General features: G+C 39.5%; 1 protein-coding gene across 3 annotated transcripts in view; it reads left to right on the top strand.

Moving 5' to 3' along the window:
• The window catches only part of plcd1a (phospholipase C, delta 1a), a 32,435-nt gene that overhangs the window by 10,167 nt on the left and 1,012 nt on the right, over positions 1-21,256 (top strand). The window contains exons 2-15 of one of the 3 annotated variants that reach the window (XM_036000943.1): positions 1,018-1,167; positions 8,610-8,768; positions 14,537-14,765; positions 14,904-15,033; positions 15,154-15,382; positions 15,506-15,707; positions 16,497-16,641; positions 16,736-16,888; positions 17,788-17,937; positions 18,059-18,215; positions 18,306-18,422; positions 18,533-18,711; positions 20,504-20,639; positions 20,780-20,929. In XM_036000943.1, coding sequence (XP_035856836.1) covers positions 1,137-1,167; positions 8,610-8,768; positions 14,537-14,765; positions 14,904-15,033; positions 15,154-15,382; positions 15,506-15,707; positions 16,497-16,641; positions 16,736-16,888; positions 17,788-17,937; positions 18,059-18,215; positions 18,306-18,422; positions 18,533-18,711; positions 20,504-20,639; positions 20,780-20,929 — 2,167 coding nt within the window. In that variant the 5' untranslated portion in view covers positions 1,018-1,136. Of the gene's footprint in view, positions 1-954; positions 1,168-5,326; positions 5,585-8,609; positions 8,769-14,536; positions 14,766-14,903; positions 15,034-15,153; positions 15,383-15,505; positions 15,708-16,496; positions 16,642-16,735; positions 16,889-17,787; positions 17,938-18,058; positions 18,216-18,305; positions 18,423-18,532; positions 18,712-20,503; positions 20,640-20,779; positions 20,930-21,256 lie in introns of those variants that run through there. The other 2 variants (XM_031281969.2, XM_031281968.2) reach the window with 2 other exon arrangements.

Here is a 21,256-nt window from a genome sequence, read left to right as displayed (position 1 = left end):
GCTCATACGGTGCTCAAGTGGGATCTCAAATAGGCAATTGGTGGCACTTTGTAGCGCCTCGTGGTTTGTCAGACAGAGCTTCTTCTTTTTCACAACACTTGCTCCAGCACGAGAGTTCATAGAACAGAACAGGCTGGCAGACACTGATAATAGAGAGGGATAAAGCGTGATCTGTCTAAGCCCTCAATATTACATTATAACAATGAGCAGGAGCTTGCACCTCCAATGCACAAACACTTTTTACCTACTACTACTACTACTTTAAAGTACCCTATACCATATTAGTGATACCAACAACAATAACAACAACAAGTGACCTCTCTAACAATTCGCCAGTGGCCAGAAAGAGCACCTTTGTGTTCACAAGGGATGGGCTAGGCATGATAACCAACACCTGTTCACTTAGCTTTGATTTGTTGATTTAGCACGTATTTCTGTTTGAATCAACACTGTGCTGAAATGTCTTAAAGGACTGATGCCTTTAGCTGCTGTCAGTAGGCCTACATTGTGTCCCTATTGTAAGACCTTACAATAGCAATGTTGATTGATGGTGTGATGTGGAGTGATGCTACTCTCAACATTAACTGTGCAGTGTAAAAAGGTATGTAGCACACCTAACTATAAACAGTAGGCCTATACCAGACCAGGGCAACACCCTACATAAGATCACACTATTGCCGCCAGAACGCTACATGAAATCACAGCCTTGAGTTGATTCATTTATGTAGTAAAGCCTCTATATAACATTATCTTATCAAGGTTTACATCGGACCTTGTGAAAGGGTTCATTTTTAGTCTACATTGGTAGAATTCCATCCAACGGCGTGGTTTCCACTTGCAGGGAGATGAATAAAAGCTATGAGAGAAAACAGTGGAGGACTTGTCAGACTGGTTTTGCAGTGGGTGTGGACTGATGGCGCATAATAAGTTTATTATTTGATATAGCTTAAGAGCCGGCTGGGCTACACATTTTGTGGGTCGGCTCAAAGGGGGACACACTCTGGATCTCTCCTGAAGGACAAACAGGCTAGTTTTATGGCTGTGATAACTCCTATACTGTAATATATCCGACACTACTCTAAAAAAGAAGAGGACTTCAGCCCAACGCATGGTGATTTATTTTGACTGGAACCAGAATGGAAATAAATGGCACACCTGGGAAATATGGTGAGTTGGTGTGTGAAGGCTCACAGATTCACTATACTGCCTATTTAATTCTACTGCTACCTGTAAGAGTTCACCTGTTGAAGTGTTTTACATCCAGGGTGGAGTGGAAATATTCAGGATACTTAAATTCTTGTGTGAAATAGGAGTTTTTGTGACATTATTTTCCAGCTCTGTATCAAACTGTTAAAAAAAGAGGTGCGTATATCTATGACAGATTTTTGTAGGCTTAGCTATATTTTTGGTGCCCAGATGGGGGTCAGATAAACACTAATTGTGTCCTTACAGCAAATTTGTAAAACAGATTTTCAGAGTGGGGGTGGAAATTCTGTTTTCTTTTGCCGGGACAATATCACTTTTAACACAGTAGGAGAATACCGAACACATGCAGGTTTAATTTATGATCACAGCCAGAATGCTTGCAAATGATTAAACATGTTTTTAGAGGATAATAGTAAATATATATCCACCATGGGATGGCGCTATAGCTAATTAGGATCAGGATTATTCGAGATTTTAGTCTTTAGGGGGGCTCAGCCAGAATACACCCCCCAATATGTCTTCTCTACAACACCACAGACAACCTTCTTATATACAGTCTATGCAAACAACGAGAGATTAATCTTGGAAATGTAAAAAACATAGCCTAATAGACATCACAGATCTTTTTTTTTATAAAGACAACGCCAGAAAAGAGAGAAGGCATGGAGGAGTGCCTGGAGTGGAAGGTAGATACTACTAGTATAATAAACACGCGATTGTTCTGTAAAGTACTTGTAGAGACAATATAATCAGCGAGTCGGGCAGCAAGACGCTCCGCTTCGCTCCCGGTGACTATGGCGCGTGGCGGAGGACGGAACAAAACGGGAACGCAGCACCCGATTCAGTTTCTTCAATAAAATTCTACTACATTACGAGTGTAGTATGTTGAGGACAGTTTAGGACATTGTATAAAAAAAATGACAATGGTATTTCTCGTTGCTACCGATTTACGAGCGAAAACAGCACTTCAATCTACGTTCCGGCTGTTGGCTGAGTTAGGGACCGTCTACAAATTACAGTGCTCAGGCTGGTGACATATAGACTTATGGGATTCTTTCAGGAAAGAAATCACCAAAAATCATCTTTTGTAATTCTGATTACTGTAGTAGTAGCCAATGGTGGTCTGCTAGTTACTACAGGTCATATTTTTGTCATATGTCACATTACAGTGAAACAGGATGCAATTAAAAGATTAAAATATTCACCAAAAATCAACAAAGGTACATTTCCTCATTCTGATTGCTGTAGTAGTTGCCAAAGGCAGGGTGCTACGTACTACAGGTCATATTTTTGTCATATGTCACATTACAGTGAAACAGTATGCAATTAAAAGATTAAAATATTCACCACAAATCAACAAAAGTACATTTCCTCATTCTGATTGCTGTAGTAGTTGCCAAAGGCAGGGTGCTACGTACAACAGGTCATATTTTTGTCATATGTCACATTACAGTGAAACAGTATGCAATTAAAAGATTAAAATATTCACCAAAAATCAACAAAGGTACATTTCCTCATTCTGATTGCTGTAGTAGTTGCCAAAGGCAGGGTGCTACGTACTACAGGTCATATTTTTGTCATATGTCACATTACAGTGAAACAGGATGGAATTAATTGTTTAAATTCAATGAAAAGACATTTTCACATTCTGTTTGATGTAATGGGCTTGTTGCTAGGCTGCTACTTAATGTAATGTAATTTTTTAGTGTAACAGGATGGGAATAATTATAAAAAAACACACCAAAGGCATTGTTAACAAGTCATTTTTTAATTACAGAGTAGTAAAGAAGGGTGGATGTAGGCATGGTTCTTAAACAAAAACAAAGCCCAGTGATGAATAAAAATACATGTTCTTATTCTCTTGGATGTAGTTGCCAGAGTATGTCTTATTACAGGTCAGATGACATTATCAGATCATTTATCAAAAGGAGTTGATGGAATAGACATTTTCCTGTTTTGGTTACCTCATTTCCTTGTTTGTTGAATAAGATCCCCTTAATTAGTATTTTTTTCCTCTTTCATTTTGTGGAGCTTAATTTTCTTATTCACTATACTTTTGTTATTCAACCCCTATAGGGCAATATGACCCCAAAATGATCTCACTTTGTAGAATAAACAACATAGAACAAAATCTGTCATGAATAGCCTATAGCTAAGAGACTTGTATTTCTTAACAAAACATAAATAAAAAATATAAATAACATAATATTTATAATAATAAACGACACTTAAATAAAGATATAAATAAAGTAATAAATAATAGGCAGCGACACTTAAATAAAAATAAAAAATACTGTAATAATAAATAAGAGGCAGAAAAGATAAATAAAAATAAACATAATAAATAATATAATAATGAATCTTTCACGTTGACTTTTCCTCTAACCTTGCCCCACAAAACTTTTACATCGTCATGGATTTTCTCTTTCCCAGTCTTCTATCTTCTACTACAGAACGTAATTTATTAGTAGACAATTGTGAATTGTGAATATTTTAATCTTTTAATTGCATACTGTTTCACTGTAATGTGACATATGACAAAAATATGACCTGTAGTACGTAGCACCCTGCCTTTGGCAACTACTACAGCAATCAGAATGAGGAAATGTACCTTTGTTGATTTTTGGTGAATATTTTAATCTTTTAATTGCATACTGTTTCACTGTAATGTGACATATGACAAAAATATGACCTGTTGTACGTAGCACCCTGCCTTTGGCAACTACTACAGCAATCAGAATGAGGAAATGTACTTTTGTTGATTTGTGGTGAATATTTTAATCTTTTAATTGCATACTGTTTCACTGTAATGTGACATATGACAAAAATATGACCTGTAGTACGTAGCACCCTGCCTTTGGCAACTACTACAGCAATCAGAATGAGGAAATGTACCTTTGTTGATTTTTGGTGAATATTTTAATCTTTTAATTGCATACTGTTTCACTGTAATGTGACATATGACAAAAATATGACCTGTTGTACGTAGCACCCTGCCTTTGGCAACTACTACAGCAATCAGAATGAGGAAATGTACTTTTGTTGATTTGTGGTGAATATTTTAATCTTTTAATTGCATACTGTTTCACTGTAATGTGACATATGACAAAAATATGACCTGTAGTACGTAGCACCCTGCCTTTGGCAACTACTACAGCAATCAGAATGAGGAAATGTACCTTTGTTGATTTTTGGTGAATATTTTAATCTTTTAATTGCATACTGTTTCACTGTAATGTGACATATGACAAAAATATGACCTGTTGTACGTAGCACCCTGCCTTTGGCAACTACTACAGCAATCAGAATGAGGAAATGTACTTTTGTTGATTTGTGGTGAATATTTTAATCTTTTAATTGCATACTGTTTCACTGTAATGTGACATATGACAAAAATATGACCTGTAGTACGTAGCACCCTGCCTTTGGCAACTACTACAGCAATCAGAATGAGGAAATGTACCTTTGTTGATTTTTGGTGAATATTTTAAACTTTTAATTCCATCCTGTTTCACTATAATGTGACATATGACAAAAATATGACCTGTAGTAACTAGCAGACCACCATTGGCTACTACTACAGTAATCAGAATTACAAAAGATGATTTTTGGTGATTTCTTTCCTGAAAGAATCCCATAAGTCTATATGTCACCAGCCTGAGCACTGTAATTTGTAATTTAGACGGTCCCTAACTCAGCCAACAGCCAGAATGTAGATTGAAGTGCTGTTTTCGCTCGTAAATCGGTAGCAACGAGAAATACCATTGTCATTTTTTTTATACAGTGTCCTAAACTGTCCTCAACATACTACACTCGTAATGTAGTGGAATTTTATTGAAGAAACTGAATCGGGGGTAAGTCGAAAACGAATATCCGGCGAATATGAAACCTGCTGCTAACTTATACCCGCTCAGACGTGCCCAGTGGAAAATCAGGACTCCTCATTACTGAAAGGAACTATGGTCGACGTACAGTGTTTTTCTAAAATTCCTAAATGCATCATTGGAGCACATCAGAGGAGTTCAAACTAACTGATATCCAGATGTTTTAAAACTAATAGGAAGGCTAAATGACAGACCTCTCCCCCAAAGTCCTCACCACAGCTGGCCAGTCACCGCTGCAGGGTATACTATATAACGGCAGCAGACGATTAGACCCGCCCCATGAGGTGGGGGACTATGTGCTGGTGGCTGCTTCTTCTCCTCCACACCGAGCACACACTAAACATCGACTGGATGCAGGTTTTTACTGTAAAAAAACAAGTTTTCCAATAGGCCTATGTCTTGTGTACGTAAACGCCCGAAAAGGACAACATCAGAGGAACAGGCTTTTCAGGAACATGTGAAAAAAGTTGCGCAAGAGAATGGAAAACTGCTAGGTAAGTTTCTTAAAGGTGCAAATGTGCCTGAGCTTGACGCGGAGCAGAATGACGCTCTGATTATTTTTGCAAACACAGGCAGGCGCGTAGGGTATGGCAAACATTTTTAACATTTAATAGCTAGACTGAATATTTATCGCAGATATCCGTTATTCAATTGTTCCTAGTAAAAAAGATATCCACAATGACATTCTTCCTATCCACAATTGGGATTTCAGGTGTCTACAACGTCATTCTTCCTAGGACAAATTACGTCACTTTTACTAATCATGTGTATGGGGCTTTCAATTTTACATATCCACAACGTCATCCTTAATATTCAGAATGAACATTCAAGATATTTGCAATAGAATTCGTACTGGGAACAACTCCAATTTCAGATAACTACAATCCAATTGTTATAGTCATAATTTGAATATCAGAAATCCAAAATAAAAATAAAAAATCCAGACATCTATAATGTAATTTGGAATATCTAAAATACATTTTGACTAGTAAAAATACAATGAATGACAGAATTGACAGCATTGTAGAGTCCTTTTGGATATCTGAAATGAAATTTATGACTAGCATAAAATTTAGATTGAGTTTTTCCTAGTGAGAATTCTATTGCACATATCTAGAATGTTCATTCTGGATAGGAAGAATGGCATTGTGAATACAGCACATAATGTGGGTTTTGGAAGATCTTAATCTTGTAAACAAAAACTCCCACTGATCACTGATAACCTGTAAAGTAAGGTATGGCATGCTACCTTTCTGTCTTTCAAAAAGGGACAAACACAGGAAGGCGTTTCAACCACCAAAAAAGAGCCGAATGAGCAGAGGGGAAATCCATTGTGGTGTTTTATCTTGTCATTCTGTGCCTCTTATTTTGTTTCATTGAAAACAATGTAGCTGCATATGGTGCATGATTTATTAGTCATTGTCAAAAAGGGAACAGCAGAGCAATAAAATGCAAACCGTTATAAAGCTTTACTGAGCAAATAGTACATGACTACAGTCATTGAGTGGCTTTTACAAAACAATATATGCGGGTCATTGTTCCATTCAGAAGATTTAATATAGTAACAATCTGTTGCACCATCTTGTTTGTTTTGCTTAACAAAAATGTAACTTTTGGAGCATCTATTTCCACAGATCTCAAACAAGTTATCTTCTTACTGGTAAAACAAAAAGCACTCAAACATTCAGGTTGTGTGAGTACCCATCCTAACTTATTCCTCAGAGGCATTTTAACTTAATTCTTGCCATCTTCTTGCCCCAGCTTGTCTCACAGGGTGTAGGCAGCCACCTGGAAGTGATTACTCTGCACACAAAAAAGAAAGAAAGAAAAAAAGGAAAAGATAAATCATCTGTTTCTTATAAACTCCTTTTGAATGCACAGTATGACTCAACTTTGTGACATTGGAAGTTTTTTGCTGTTTTCTTTTCAGAACATAAAGCATGTGGGTAACTTCTTTACAGTAAAGTAGATAACACTACAAGCTGGGGGAGTTAACTCCCCGACATAAAGTCTGACTGAGCAGAGGTGGTTTAGAAGCTCTCAAACCGGTTTGCCCATTCCTCCTCCCAGCCTGCAGAGAGGCCAGAGGCTGTGGTGCGATCTGGGGGAAAAATGTCTGTAATGTTGTGGTCCTGCCCACAACCCTGACACAATCCCAGCTGAGTTGTAGTAAATGTATCCTCAAATGCTCTTTTTCTTACTGAGAGGACAATCATACACATTTTTACTGCTTCGTATCATATTTAACAACCATTGTTAAGCTTGCGTGATGCATAAATGCTGTGTGTAAAGTTCAGTCCCACCCACATACACTGACTAACACCAATATTACCTCACATCTGCACAGATGGAAAACAAATAAACTAATCATTATCTTGCCAACATTGTCCTGTAAGCCTATTGTGGCTTCCTACAGATGTTACAGACCGTTCCCCATAAAGCCTTAATCAGCAAATGACTTCACCTGAATGATAAACCACAGGCACTGTTGAATGAAAGAGAAGTACAGAAGTATGGAGGTAATGTTGGAAACACGACTGTGACAAGATTTACGATCAGCTGACTATACGCTTAGATTTCTACCATCAAACTAAAGGGTCTTTTTCAGACAAAAAAAAATGTATAGTACAAAATGAAAAATTTGGAAAATGTCAACTATAGGAATCAAGACATGTATATATATATAGTGTGTATGCTTAAAGGGTCATGCCACTAATTTTACACATAAAGGTCAATTTACTCGAGGAGTACTAGCCTGTAAAAAACAGTTTAATCACAGTATCATCTCTCTATGGGTCTGGAGGGAGATTTATAAAGTCTATAAACAAAATAACCCTCATGATGTTATCAGGCTTATTTCAGCTGGGCTTGGAGACTATAAATGTATAACTGCAAGTCTGCTGCCAGAGCACATATCTGTATTTGGCAAATTGTCAAGTTTTCACACGTTATGTATGTTCTCAAATAATTAAAGTTCAAACAAAAGTTTAAGTTTTGTTTGTTTAGATAAGATTTACCTGCTTTGGTGTTATGATCTAAATCTTTAAATAAACACTCTGTCAACACTTTCCCTCTGTCCTGTGAGTACATTTGGATTTGATTAAATGTAACACAACTCAAAACTATGACAATCGCTGCAGTGTCTTGGCCTTGGAACTTCGATTAAATAGCCTTTATACCTGTGTTACAAAGTGGAAGCAAACAAAAAGATGCTATTGGTGGATTATGGGAAAAGTAGGTGCAGCATTTTTGGAGCTTGACCCACAAAAGTGCTGCTATGACTTTGACTGTTCTTGTTTTAATCTTTCTCTTATCTTTCCCCAACTTTATGGAAGTTCATTCATAACTCACTGGAGAATCCCTTCAGGGAAATGAAAACCTGACAAACATTTCAGAAGTGTGTTGTAAACATTCTAGCACATATTTTGCCTTAACAATATCATAGAGACACCCCTTGCCAGTGCATCTAACATTATATAGGTCATGTAAATTGATAAGATTTGTGTATGACCTCTGCAGGTCTGGAGGGAGATCCGGATCTACAGTTTCTGCTGGATGGCGGGGAGCTGGTCAAGGTTCGTAGGGGCAACTGGAAGAAGAGTCGCTTCTTCAAACTGCAGGAAGACTGCAAGACACTGTGGCAAGAGTCCCACAAATTAATCAAGCGTAACCAGACTTGTGAGTGTCATCTTCTACTGGGTTGCTTGCATGTGTGTGTTTGCATACTTCATTTTTTTGTGTGTATGATGCACAAAAAGAGAAGTTCTATAAAATACTTCAGTTCATCCCACTGTCTTTTGAGATGTACATCCGTCTCCAATTATTCTGTGAACTCAGAGTTCTCCTTTCAGTTCTCAACAATAACTTATTGCAAACACACCCCTCTAATCCCAATGCTACTGCCAGAATATATGGAAAAGATAAATCATCTTTCTTATAAACTCCCTTCAAATGCACAGTATGACTTACGTTTGTGACATGGGAAGTTTGTTGCTGTTCTCTTTACAGAACATAAAGCATGTGGGTAACTTCTTCACTGTAAAGTAGATAACATGAAAAAGGAGAAGACAAACAAGTAGAAGCTGGGGCAGCTTGTAGTGTTAGCCTGACTGAGCAGAGGTGGTTTAGAAGCTCTCAAACCGGTTTGCCCATTCCTCCTCCCAGCCTGCAGAGAGGCCAGAGGCTGTGGTGCGATCTGGGGGAAAAATGTATGTAATCTTGTGGTGAAATGGAAACAACTCACAAACTGCAGTGTGGCCAAAGGCAGACTGGAAAATACAAGTGTGCCCATGTGTTTGTGTGTGTGTGTGTGTGTGTGTGTGTGTGTGTGTGTGAGAGAGATTATCTGCATGCATACTTCCTCTGGGCCTCTGGTAGCTCCGATCTCCCTCCCATCCTGGCGGCGGCTGCTGCAGCAGACCTGATAACCTCTGCACCGAGTCTGAGCCTTGAACAAACACTAGAAGACGGATCAGTACGCCTTATACTCCCCATACAGGCACAGTAGATACACACACAGAAGTGATATCGAGTGATGCTGCCCGGTGTCAAAGCAGTTTTTTTTAACACAGCCAAACTGGCATAGAGATAGGCCATGAGTTCACATGCATTTCCTTGTTTACGGAAATATTGTTTTATTGCTTTCCTGTGGGCTTTAGCAAGCAACAATTACAAATCAGCTCTAAAGTGCTTTAGCATAAGGTAAGTGAGTGTGGGAGGACATTACCTTTTGTTTTTAATCACTTTTTGAATGAGATTCATCTGCTGCTCTACTGAAGCAGATGTTGTTTTGGTGCTATGGACACATGTCTATGTAGTGCCTGTAAATCATCCACACTCTGTAACTGTAAGTGACAAAAATGCCCTCCATTCTGGGTCACTTCTCATCAGTCCCAATAGAGAAAGACTGGAAAGCTTTGGTTCTCTTTTTTCCCACACTCTGTGACAAACACGCACAGACACACATGCACGTACACACTGTCAGGGTCACATGAGGCAAGGCAAGGCAAGGCAAGGCAAGGCAAGGCAAGGCAATTTTATTTATATAGCATATTTCAGCAACAGGGCAATTCAAAGTGCTTTACATAAAACATTAAAAAGCAAAAAACGAATAAAAAATTTAAAACAGATAAACTACGAGAATAAAATTCACAGTGCAGTATAAGAAATTAAAGAAAGGCAACATAAAAAAAAGGTCTTCAGCCTTGATTTAAAAGAACTGAGAGTTCTTTTAAATCTGCAGTTTTAGACCTGCAGTTTTCTGGGAGTTTGTTCCAGATATGTGGAGCATAAAAACTGATCGCTGCTTCCCCCTGTTTAGTTCTGACTCTGGGGACAACAAGCAGACCTGTCCCAGACGACCTGAGAGGTCTGGGTGGTTCATAGTGTACTAGCAGATCAGAAATATATTATGGCCCTAAACCATTTAGGGATTTATAAACCAGCAGAAGTATTTTGAAATCAATTCTTTGAGGCACTGGAAGCCAGTGTAAAGACTTCAGAACTGGAGTGATGTGATCCACTTTCTTGGTCTTAGTGAGGACTCAAGCAGCAGCGTTCTGAATCAGCTGCAGCTGTCTGATTGATTTTTTAGGGAGACCTGTAAGGACACTGTTACAATAGTCAAGTCTACTAAAGATAAAAGCATGGACAAGTTTTTCCAAATCATGCTGAGACATAAGTCCTTTAACCCTTGATATATTCTTAAGGTGGTAATAGGCTGACTTTGTAATTGTCTTAATGTGGCTGTTAAAATTCAGGTCTGAGTCCATGACTACATCAAGATTTCTGGCTTTGCCTGTTGTTTTTAACATTGCTGTTTGAAGCTGAACGCTGACTTTCAATTGTTCCTCTTTTGCTCCAAAAACAACCACCTCAGTTTTTCTTCATTTAATTTAAGAAAGTTTTGACACATCACATGAGGTGGATGTCAGGCTCTGCACTATACTGTAAATATGACACACTTCCATCATATTGCTGCCAGTCTGATATTTATCGCAGCGATAAAGGTGAGAAATATTTGCACACTTATCAGATCAGAATTTTACTAAACAATATTCACAGGCTCATATTCAAACATCTAACACAGGTTTGGTAAGTAGGTGGTTATTGGTTTTTGTGTGTATGAAAATTTGCAGCTATTAATTTCCCATCTCAACCTCAAGCAAAATATAAACCCTAAGGTCAAGTTTAGAGTCACACACTGTCCATGGCTAACAACACCCTCTTCACTGCAATAGAGTTTTAGAAACAGCTGCATGAACTTTGCACTTGCACAATAATCTTATTGTTTGAAATTTCATCTGTTATTCAAGCAATGTAGGAGTGGCACAGATGACATGACTTGGGCATTGTGGAGAGATGCGATTCTCTGAAAATTATGCAAATCCACAACCCCAAACTCCTCTCCAGTGGTCTGTTTTGCTGGGGATAATGTGCATGATGATGATTAAACAAACACACACACTCTTCTGGTGAGTGCCTCCAAGGTATTTGGTTCATCCAGCAGTCAGCTGAGTGTACACTGACAAACCTTGGGTGTGTTTCTCCACACCACCTCCTCACTGTTGTGTTTTTCTCTCCAAGTAGTCTAACCTTTAGATTCATCCTGCCCCTAGATAGTCTCTGATTCTCACTGGAACAATGGTCACTCTTTATTAGACTCTCCAGCCTCGGATGTAAAGGGGTGGGAACACTGTGATTGTAACCTAGCTTTAACATATAGCCTCTTAGCTAAGCCTCTGGTCTTTGGTGTTTTGTTACAAGGGCGGTTGTTGCCATTTAGCGTGATTACATCATGCGTGGCCGTGCATGCTCTTCCGTACATTAAGCTGCTCAACAACAGAGCAGGACCCCAACTTATGCCTGACAACAAGCTGTATGTTCAGAGACCTTCAGTATCTTTGTATCCGATACATATTTTTATCCAAGAAATGTCGACCATGGTACTTTATGTGTTGCCCATGTGTGAGGCGTGGAGATCAAGGGAAGCCAGATTGCATCATACTATTGTTAAGTGCAGTTATCAAATCTCCATGGAATGTTTGTTTGGATTGCCAAAGAATCTAAATGTGCAGCAGACAACAACAAAATGTCTGAGAGACCATCTCTTAAAAGTAAAATGTCTAAAAACTAAACAAGATTCAGGCTCAATCTACTGTTGTAACGGAACATGTTTGGTAGCTATGTGTTGGATATTTAGGAATAATTCTGTTGGACAAGTTCAAGACAATCTCACCACATACCAGATCTCTATCTAGTATTCTTAATTTCTGCATGAGAGAAGAAATTTGTTTTGGAGCAACAAATACATTTTGCATTCACCTTCTTTAAGAAGAGAAATATTCTCAGTTGTTCCTGACTATATAAATTAGCTGCACTAATCAATATTTTTGTTGATTATTTGATGATCAACTTGAATCATCTAAACTATGACTACATGTAATGTGCACAGGGTTGCTAGTGTTTTGACAAACACCCAATTGTGCAAGTTCCCTCAGCTCTACTGGCATTTAAATGTCCTTGAGCTCATTGTTTTGGTTTTACGGCCCACAGCTTTACCGCCCAAAGAACCCACCAAACAGCAGACAGACAAATTCAGGGGCTAGCTAACATAGTGAACGTAGCGGTGCATTAAAAAGCTAACGATAAAAAAATGTGTGTGGTACATCTAAGAATCCAGATCATCAACTAATACATTACAAATTTGCTCATAGGATGTACCTTACCCCTAGAAGACGCCATTCTATGAAAATTACTACATCCCCCAATTGTAACCTATGTCCACTCGACGTCCTGGGTCGTTTATGCATATGTACTGGGAATGCCCCGATGTGGTTAGGTTCTGAAAGATGATATCTCTCACTTTATGTGACATGCTTAAAGTTAGGATTATAGTCTCTCCGATTATGCTCCTACTAAATGACGACTCCTGTTTAGATTTGTCTGTACCGCAGAGACGCATCTTATGGGCTGGCCTCACGGCAGCTACACTTTTTGGTTTTAGTTCTGGATTGTTTTACATTGTATGTGTGTGTTAAGGGATAGGGGGGCTGAAAGAAAAGAAACGAAAGGGCTAAAACTGTGATGTGTAATGTTGTTAACCTTGTGCCTTTCTCAATAAAAAATGTATCAAAAAAAAAAAACTAAAGATAAAGCTAAAGATATAAGAGATATTTCACTCAGGAGTTGTTTGAGAGAAACATAGCTAAAATGAGAGGGACTATTGGTCTCAGGGGGCCAAAACAACCACCAACCCAGATGATTGCTAATGTTGCTGCACGTCTGCTGGATTTATTAATATGCAACTGTTTTGCCTTGTAAACGAAGGCCACTGAAGCGCATGCTAGATGGTGTTTTAAACCCCCAACGTCTCCTTCCAGGCAGCGCTGCGACCGTTGACTTCAAGGCACCTAACCTTAACCCTAACCCTAACCATTGCCTTATCGACTTCAAGGCAGTGCTGTGACCGTTGACTTCAAGGCACTTAACCCTAACCATAGTCTAATCCTAGTGAGACGTTAAATAAAAAATAAAGAAAGTGCACTACCACCTAAAAACAAAAGCCTTCCTGTAGATAAGATGTAAAAGCAGTTTGTTGTTGTGCCCATCAGGACATAAAGTCTGCTGCCACAAGATAGTACCGACTTGTCTAAGGGAGGATCGTCAAGTTCTACTTGACTGCCAGCTAGTTCATGTTTGTGCCCAAATATACCACTTAAAATTACTGGATGGTTCTATTGAAGCTATTAAAAATTATTACCACTAACAGAACAGGTAATTGTTAAAAAGAAATAACTTGAAGCCTTGATACAAACACTATTTATTTATGTAGAATTAGTTTTTTGTGTTTGTTTTTTTTATGCCTCAAACTACAAGTGTGCAACTGGTTTTCTCTTCTGATTAAAGGCTGAATAACTGCTCCTTCCAGGCAGCACTGCGACCGCTGCCTTCAAGGCACCTAACCCTAACCTTAACCTTAACCCTAACCCTAACCATAACCAGTGCCTAATCCTAGTGCCTTCCAGGCAGCGCTTCCTGGAAGGAGCCGTTGGAGGCAAAAAACACAGATAAACGTGTGGAGATCAAGGGAGGCCAGATTGCATCATACTGTTGTTAACTGCAGTTATCAAATCTCCATGGAATGTGTTTGGGTTGCCAAAGAATCTAAATGTGCAGCAGACAACAACAAAATGTCTGAGAGACCATCTCTTAAAAGTAAAATGTCCAAAAAGTAAAAAGTAAACAAGATTCAGGCTTAATCTACTGTTGTAACGGAACATGTTTAGTAGCTATGTGTTGGATATTTAGGAAGAAAGAATTCTGTTGGACAAGTTCAAGACAATCTCACCACACGCCGGATCTCTATCTAGTATTCTTAAACCAACCCTTAGCGATGCCTCAAGAGCCCAAATTTCTAACAAAGCCCATCCTCTCTCTCCAAACAGTCACCCTCGATGACATTGATTCAGTGCGCATGGGCCGTCAGTCGAAGGGGCTTAATAAACACACAGACCGCAGTGTTGAAGAGCGGTGCTTCTCCATCATCTTCAAGGGCCGCAAGAAAACTCTCGACCTGATGGCGGTCAATGTGACAGAGGCAAAACAGTGGGTCAACGGTCTGGACAAGATCATCAGCAACATGCACAACCTCAGCCCCCAGCAGAATAGCGAGCAGTATCCTTGACAAAGTCTTTCATTGAGAAATGTTTTTTCTATTAAACATCGTGAGAGGAATCAAGTGTGTTTTGCAGTCCCAGATTTGTTGTTTTGTTCTTGCTGAGCTCAAATATAATCCTTACATCTAAATGCCAGTTGGATTTTCAATTGCATGCGAAAAGCAGACAAGAATAAGGACAACAAGATGAACCTAAAAGAGGTGAAGCACTTCCTGAAACAGCTCAACATTGAAGTGGCCGACACTTATGCAGCAGAAATTTTCAAGGTCAGTCTCAATGAGCCATTGCTACCTGCAGATTAATATATTATCCATAAAAATGTGTAGTTCGTCAAACTTAAAATCTATTGTGTCGTTTATTGTTTTAACATGTCTCATGTTGTATAGGAATGTGACACCTCAAATTCAGGCACCCTGGAGGGCTCAGAGATCAAGCTCTTCTATGACATGCTGACACACCGGGAGGAGATAGATGTGATTTATGGGAATTACGCTCAAACAGAGGGTCAGATGAGCACCACAGACTTGCTGAACTTCCTGTTGAATGAGCAGAGGGAGAAGGCATCCATGGAAGATGCTGTCAAGCTGATTGAAAGATACGAGGTGGATGGGACAGGTAGGACTAAGTCTTTTTTTTTTTTTTTTATAGACCAGTACTCTAAGTACACAGTATGGAGAGACAGACACATTCCAAATATTGTATCATAATCATCGCGTCTGTCTGTCCTCTGTCCACCAGCAAAGCAGAATAAGCGCATGACCAAAGATGGCTTCCTGATGTACATGCACCAGGAGGACGGCTCCATCCTCAACCCGGCCCACAAACCTGTGTATCAGGACATGCACCAGCCCCTCAACCATTACTTCATCTCCTCGTCACACAACACATACCTGATGGAAGACCAACTCAAAGGACCCAGCAGCACAGAAGCCTACATAAAGTAACTACTTTTACCAACCACTACATTTTACATAAAAGCAGATTGACCAAGTATTTTGCATGTGGATTTTGTTGGACATACACATAGATTCAATTTGCTCCTGCTCCCTCGCTTTTTCATACTAGTATTAAGGAAGTTGAAGTTGAATTTTCGCCGATGTCCGTTTCCTGCCGCTTTCTTTGTGTTGGAATTTTAAACTCTGGTTGATTTATGAGGACTATGATTAACTGCTCCTCAGATCTCTGCAGGGTAAATCCAGACAGCTAGCTAGACTGTCTGTCCAATCTGACTTTCCTCTCACACAACTAAAACAACTTTTGAACGTACACGTTCCAATTCAAAACAAGTTCCTTCCTGAGGCTATTTTGCAGCGGCATGGTGGCTCCATGACAATTGTGATTGGTTTAAAGAAATACCAATAAACCAGAGCACGTTCGCTCTCTCATCCCAGATTGCTATGTGGAGTAGCCAGACCCTCCTCCGCAGCGTGTGGAGACTATACGAGACTATACCAGCGATAACCAGTGAGATGAATGATCATGATGAAACCAAAATGATGCACACAAGTGGTAGCAGTCTCAAGGCTTGTGTATGTCCACCCCAATTGTTCCAGGGCCTTTAAAAAGTACTACTTTAGGAGCAGAGACTTTTTAGGGAGCAGGAACTATGGTCTAGAAACCAAAATTGACACTAGCTCCTTTGGTTGAAATGCAGGTAAACATCCTGGAAACATTTCTGCAGTGATGCCAGTGGTGTGCAGGTTTTCCTAAAGGTTTTCTTTCCTTGCAGAGCACTGATGAAGAGCTGTCGCTGTGTGGAGCTGGACTGTTGGGACGGGGCTAACGGCGAACCTGTCATTTACCACGGCCACACACTCACATCCAAAGTGCTCTTCAGAGACGTCATCAAAGCCATCAAAGAATACGCCTTCAAAGTATGTGACATATTAATGATTTCTATCCCTTCTCAATAAGACAATTATGGAAAGCTTCGCCTTCATGGAATAATTTCTTTCTTTTTTTCTCCAGACATCTGAGTACCCAGTGATCCTGTCCCTGGAGAACCACTGCACCATAGAGCAACAAAAGCTCATGGCCCATTACTTAAAGTCCATCCTGGGTGATGCTTTGGTCACAAAGCCTCTGGGCAACACCATGCCCACACACTTCCCCTCACCTGAGGTGTGTTAATCTCAGTTTACTGATTCCTTAATGTAACATTCATTGGAGCCTTAAATAAACATCAAAGAGAGAATGCACCTACAAATTCCACCTCTTTAGTTAATGAACTACTTCACTTTCCTGTTTAGTTTAAAGTGTCTATTAGATTTGTCTGGGAAAGGAAGCAGATGAGATGAAAGTAGAACCCATCCTCAATATGTGAGCACCAAATTAAACAACTAGCACATAATCAAAACAGCCTCAATCTCACACCTCTGCTCCTCCTCCATGGGTTGATAATGTGGGTACACAAGATCTTGAGTTTTGCATTTGATTATCTCACCTAAGTGAGGGCTTAGAGATAAGTTGTTTATTAACTAATAAGTTATCACAAGATCTGACTGTGAGGCTCGGCAGTGTGTGAGAAAACACTTTGTTTGATAAGAGACATCGTTAGCATGTGAATAGGGGCTGGTATTCACTGTTTGTCTAGGTATGCATTTGATAATTTTAAGCATTATATTTTGTTTTCTGCTACAAACTGAGTTCATAGTTCATTGTCAATTCCCCCATATCTTTCCTCCTTTAGACCTTATTGTATCTTTGATAATACGTGACTGTGACAGAAGATGCACTGAAAAAGTCCTCAGTGCTAGAAGAGATACAAATGGAGGATATAGCACGTCAAATCATTTTTTCGGTGACATTCCCAAGCCCTGTTTTGGCATTGTCAGCCTCAAAGGAAACTATAATTATGCAGTACACAATATGTTCCTCGCTGTCATTGGCTGCTGAGAGGGCGTGACCACCAGTCATCAACATGCTTTTTTTACCATTCAAAAATAAGAATATGCTTCCCTGCATTCAGCGATTACGGGACATATTAAGCTTATAAACACATATTGTCTGTTTCTGTGCAGGAGCTGAAGGGAAGGTTCCTCGTCAAGGGAAAGCAATTGAACAAACTGAATGCTGCCGTCAACAATCAAAGCACCGTAGAGGAAGGCAGTGTGTCTGATGAGGATGAGGCTGCAGAATGTAAGCAGAACAGCACAAAAGCCCAAACAAAGGTGTGCCAAGTGTTTGATACTAATTTGTAATGAATTAAAAAAACAAATATATATATATTTTTTTAAATATCCTCTTTGAATGAGCAGAACAAAACTGAGCCACAATCCCGTCTCCTTTTAGAAATCCACAATCAAACTTGCCAAAGAGCTCTCTGACACCGTCGTCTACTGCAAAAGCGTCCATTTTAATGGCTTTGAACACTCCAAGGAGAGCCACGCCTTCTATGAGATGTCGTCCTTCAAGGAGACTAAAGCTTTGAACCTGGCTGAGACTTCAGGTAAACATCATAGCTTACTAACCTTACTGACATGTTCCAGTTGATTATGATCTGTCATGATCCGAGTATGGAAATTGTGTTTTCTTGTAGCTACTGCCTTCATCCATCACAACATGGACAAACTCAGTAGGATCTACCCTGCTGGCTCCAGAACTGACTCCTCCAACTATAACCCAGTCCCCCTGTGGAACGTTGGCTGCCAGATAGGTACACTCACATTACTATATGCAGAAATCCAGCCATTCATATATTAAGTGTTATTGTTATATTAAGAGTGAATGGTTTCACTCCCTTCTTTCGCTGATTTGTTTTTTTAGTGGCATTGAACTTTCAGACTCCCCACAAGGAAATGCACATAAACCAGGGTCGGTTTCTGCCAAACGGTTTTTGTGGCTACATCCTGAAACCTGAATTTCAGAGAGACATGTCCTCTCAGTTTAATCCCAGCACACTTCTTGAAGGGCCCTGGCTAAATAAGAAGACATTTCATGTCATGGTGAGTAATACAATAGGTCTTAAGCCATGTTTCTACTGTATGGCCCAGCTCTTCTCGACTCAACTCACTTTTTCGGTAGCAGTTCTTTTCTCTCTTTGTTTTCCACTGCGGAAAGTATCCCCTCAGTGTAGGATGGATTCTCAGCTGATTGCCACAGCGACGCCGCATTAAACTGCTGCAACATCATCATCAACTCGACACTTTCTGAATCTTTTCATCAGCAGCTAAATAGAAGAACATATTGATGTTGCATTGACCATTACATAGTTTTGTGGGCTTCCATTTTAAAAAATCTGGGTTGAGCGAATCATAAAATTACAGTCACTGTTGACGGTAGCTTGGATATTCAAAAATAGCGTGTCTGTGCAGGATGTCCCGTGTCGCTCAAGGAAATGTTCTCTCTGACCAATCACTGGTCTACAGTGTTTTAACTCCACCTTTTAGTATTGGCTCAGCTCACTTGGAACCTCGACTGAGGTGGTACCAAAAACAGTACCAGGTACTTTCCACAACTTTTGCTAATGGAAAACAAGAAATGGTAATGGTTAATGGTCTTGCATTGATATACAGTATCAACTATCTAGTCTTCCGACCACTCAAAGCACTCCACACTACAGGCCACATTCACCCCATTCACTTACACATTCATACACTGATGACAGAGGCTGCCATCAAAGGTGCCAATCTGCTCATCAGGATCTAATCTGATCATTCGCACAGCAATGATACAGCCTTCGGGAGCAATTTGGGCTTCAGTATCTCGCCCAAGGACACTTCGACATGCGGACTGGAGGAGCCGAGGATTACGACACGCTTTACCTCCTGAGCCACAGTGGCCGAGTGAGTCCAGTCAAGCCATACAATGCAGTGGAAAAGTAGCATTAGTTCAGTCTTGTATAAAGTACTCAAAAGCAATACTTGAGTAAAAGTACAAGTATCTTCCCAGAAAATGACTTTGGTAGAAGTTAAAGTCTCCTTTTAGAATATTACTTGAGTAAAAGTCTTAAAGTATCTGATATTTACAGTACTTAAGTATTCATAGCAATTTTCTGATATTAAATGTACTTAAGTAGAAGTAAAAGTAAAAGTAAAAAAAAAACTTTGATTATGAACTGTCGTCGGGGTGATCATCGTCTGTTACCATGGCGGCAGAGCCTGCAGCAGGTGCTTCCATGACACTATCAGTCATTATGCTTCCTCCTCTTCTTCTTTAGTTTTGGCCTATGGTTTTTTTTTTTTTGCCACTTGGCCACAAACAGGCACCAACTGGAATGGAGCGTACATTATCTTGGCAATTTAGGAGCAATGATTCGCCAAACTTCCTTTTTTTCAGTGTAATAAATTTCTTCTGATTATATTTTGTAGTAATGAGTAACTAAGATGCTTAGGGGAAATGTAGTGGAGTAAAAGTAAAAGTTTCCGGAAATATAAATAACGAAGTAAAGTACAGATACGTGAAAATTCTACTTAAGTACAGTAGTGAAGTATTTGTACTTTGTTACATTACAACACTGCATTAGTTAGAGGTAACGGTGCCCTGTGGAGTTTTCTTTTAAACAAAGGCAATTTCCTGTCGACCAGCTGAGCAGCAGAAAATCGTTGTAGGCATGTACTGTTTATTGTGTCCCCCTTGTGCTTGTGCACATCCAAACAAAGCAGGGACCCACAGATATAACAGGTCAAAAACTCCACAGGGTACATTAAATTTTGTATTTGAATTTTTAATACTCTGCTGTTTACCAATGACTTTTCATGCTGTAGATGATTTTATTTTCCATATTTATACGAATAGGTGATCTCAGCTCAGCAGTTACCTAAACTCAACAAGGGCAAACACGACCCCATCGTTGACCCTCTGGTGAAAGTGGAGATCTATGGCGTCCCAGCAGACAACGCCAGCAAGGAAACACACTACATTAATAATAATGGTGAGCATACCGCATATACACATACACAGATATGGACACACCCAGCATTCTTTTTTTTCAGAGCAAATGTCACACACTTTGGCAGAAAATATGTATATATTAGCGAGGTGGACCAGCTGAACAACAATCCATCCTTGCAGGGTTTAACCCAATGTGGAATGAGAAATTCACGTTTGACATCAACGTCCCAGAGCTGGCCATGCTGCGGTTATTGGTGGAGGACCATGACGCAGCATCCGCTAATGATTTCATCGGGCAGTACTGTTTACCGCTCACCAGTATACAGAACGGTAAGAGAGTCCAAAACAGCACAAAGCACTGAACTGGAGAAAGCAAGATGAAACAAGCACAGATTAATTTTCTGTCGAAAGATATTGAACTTAGAGGAGTTTACAGTCACAACAGCAAGGTAAACTACAAAGACAGAAATATTAAGAACTATTTGATAAGTGTCAAGTTATGTATGGTTCACACTTCAGCTCTTTGCCCAAACTTGAAAAAGCCCTATTCAAGGACTGAAGGACGCAGGGGACAACTCAAATATCTTCTGACTTCTCCTTTACTTAATTGAAATTACAACACTTAAGACAATAACAAGGCAGAATTTCTGACAGCTT

Source organism: Sander lucioperca, chromosome 1 (assembly GCF_008315115.2).
Source record: "Sander lucioperca isolate FBNREF2018 chromosome 1, SLUC_FBN_1.2, whole genome shotgun sequence".
NCBI classification, from domain to species: Eukaryota; Metazoa; Chordata; class Actinopteri; order Perciformes; family Percidae; genus Sander; species Sander lucioperca.
Note: the sequence above shows the minus strand (reverse complement) of the source record. Positions and strands in the feature narration are given on the sequence as shown.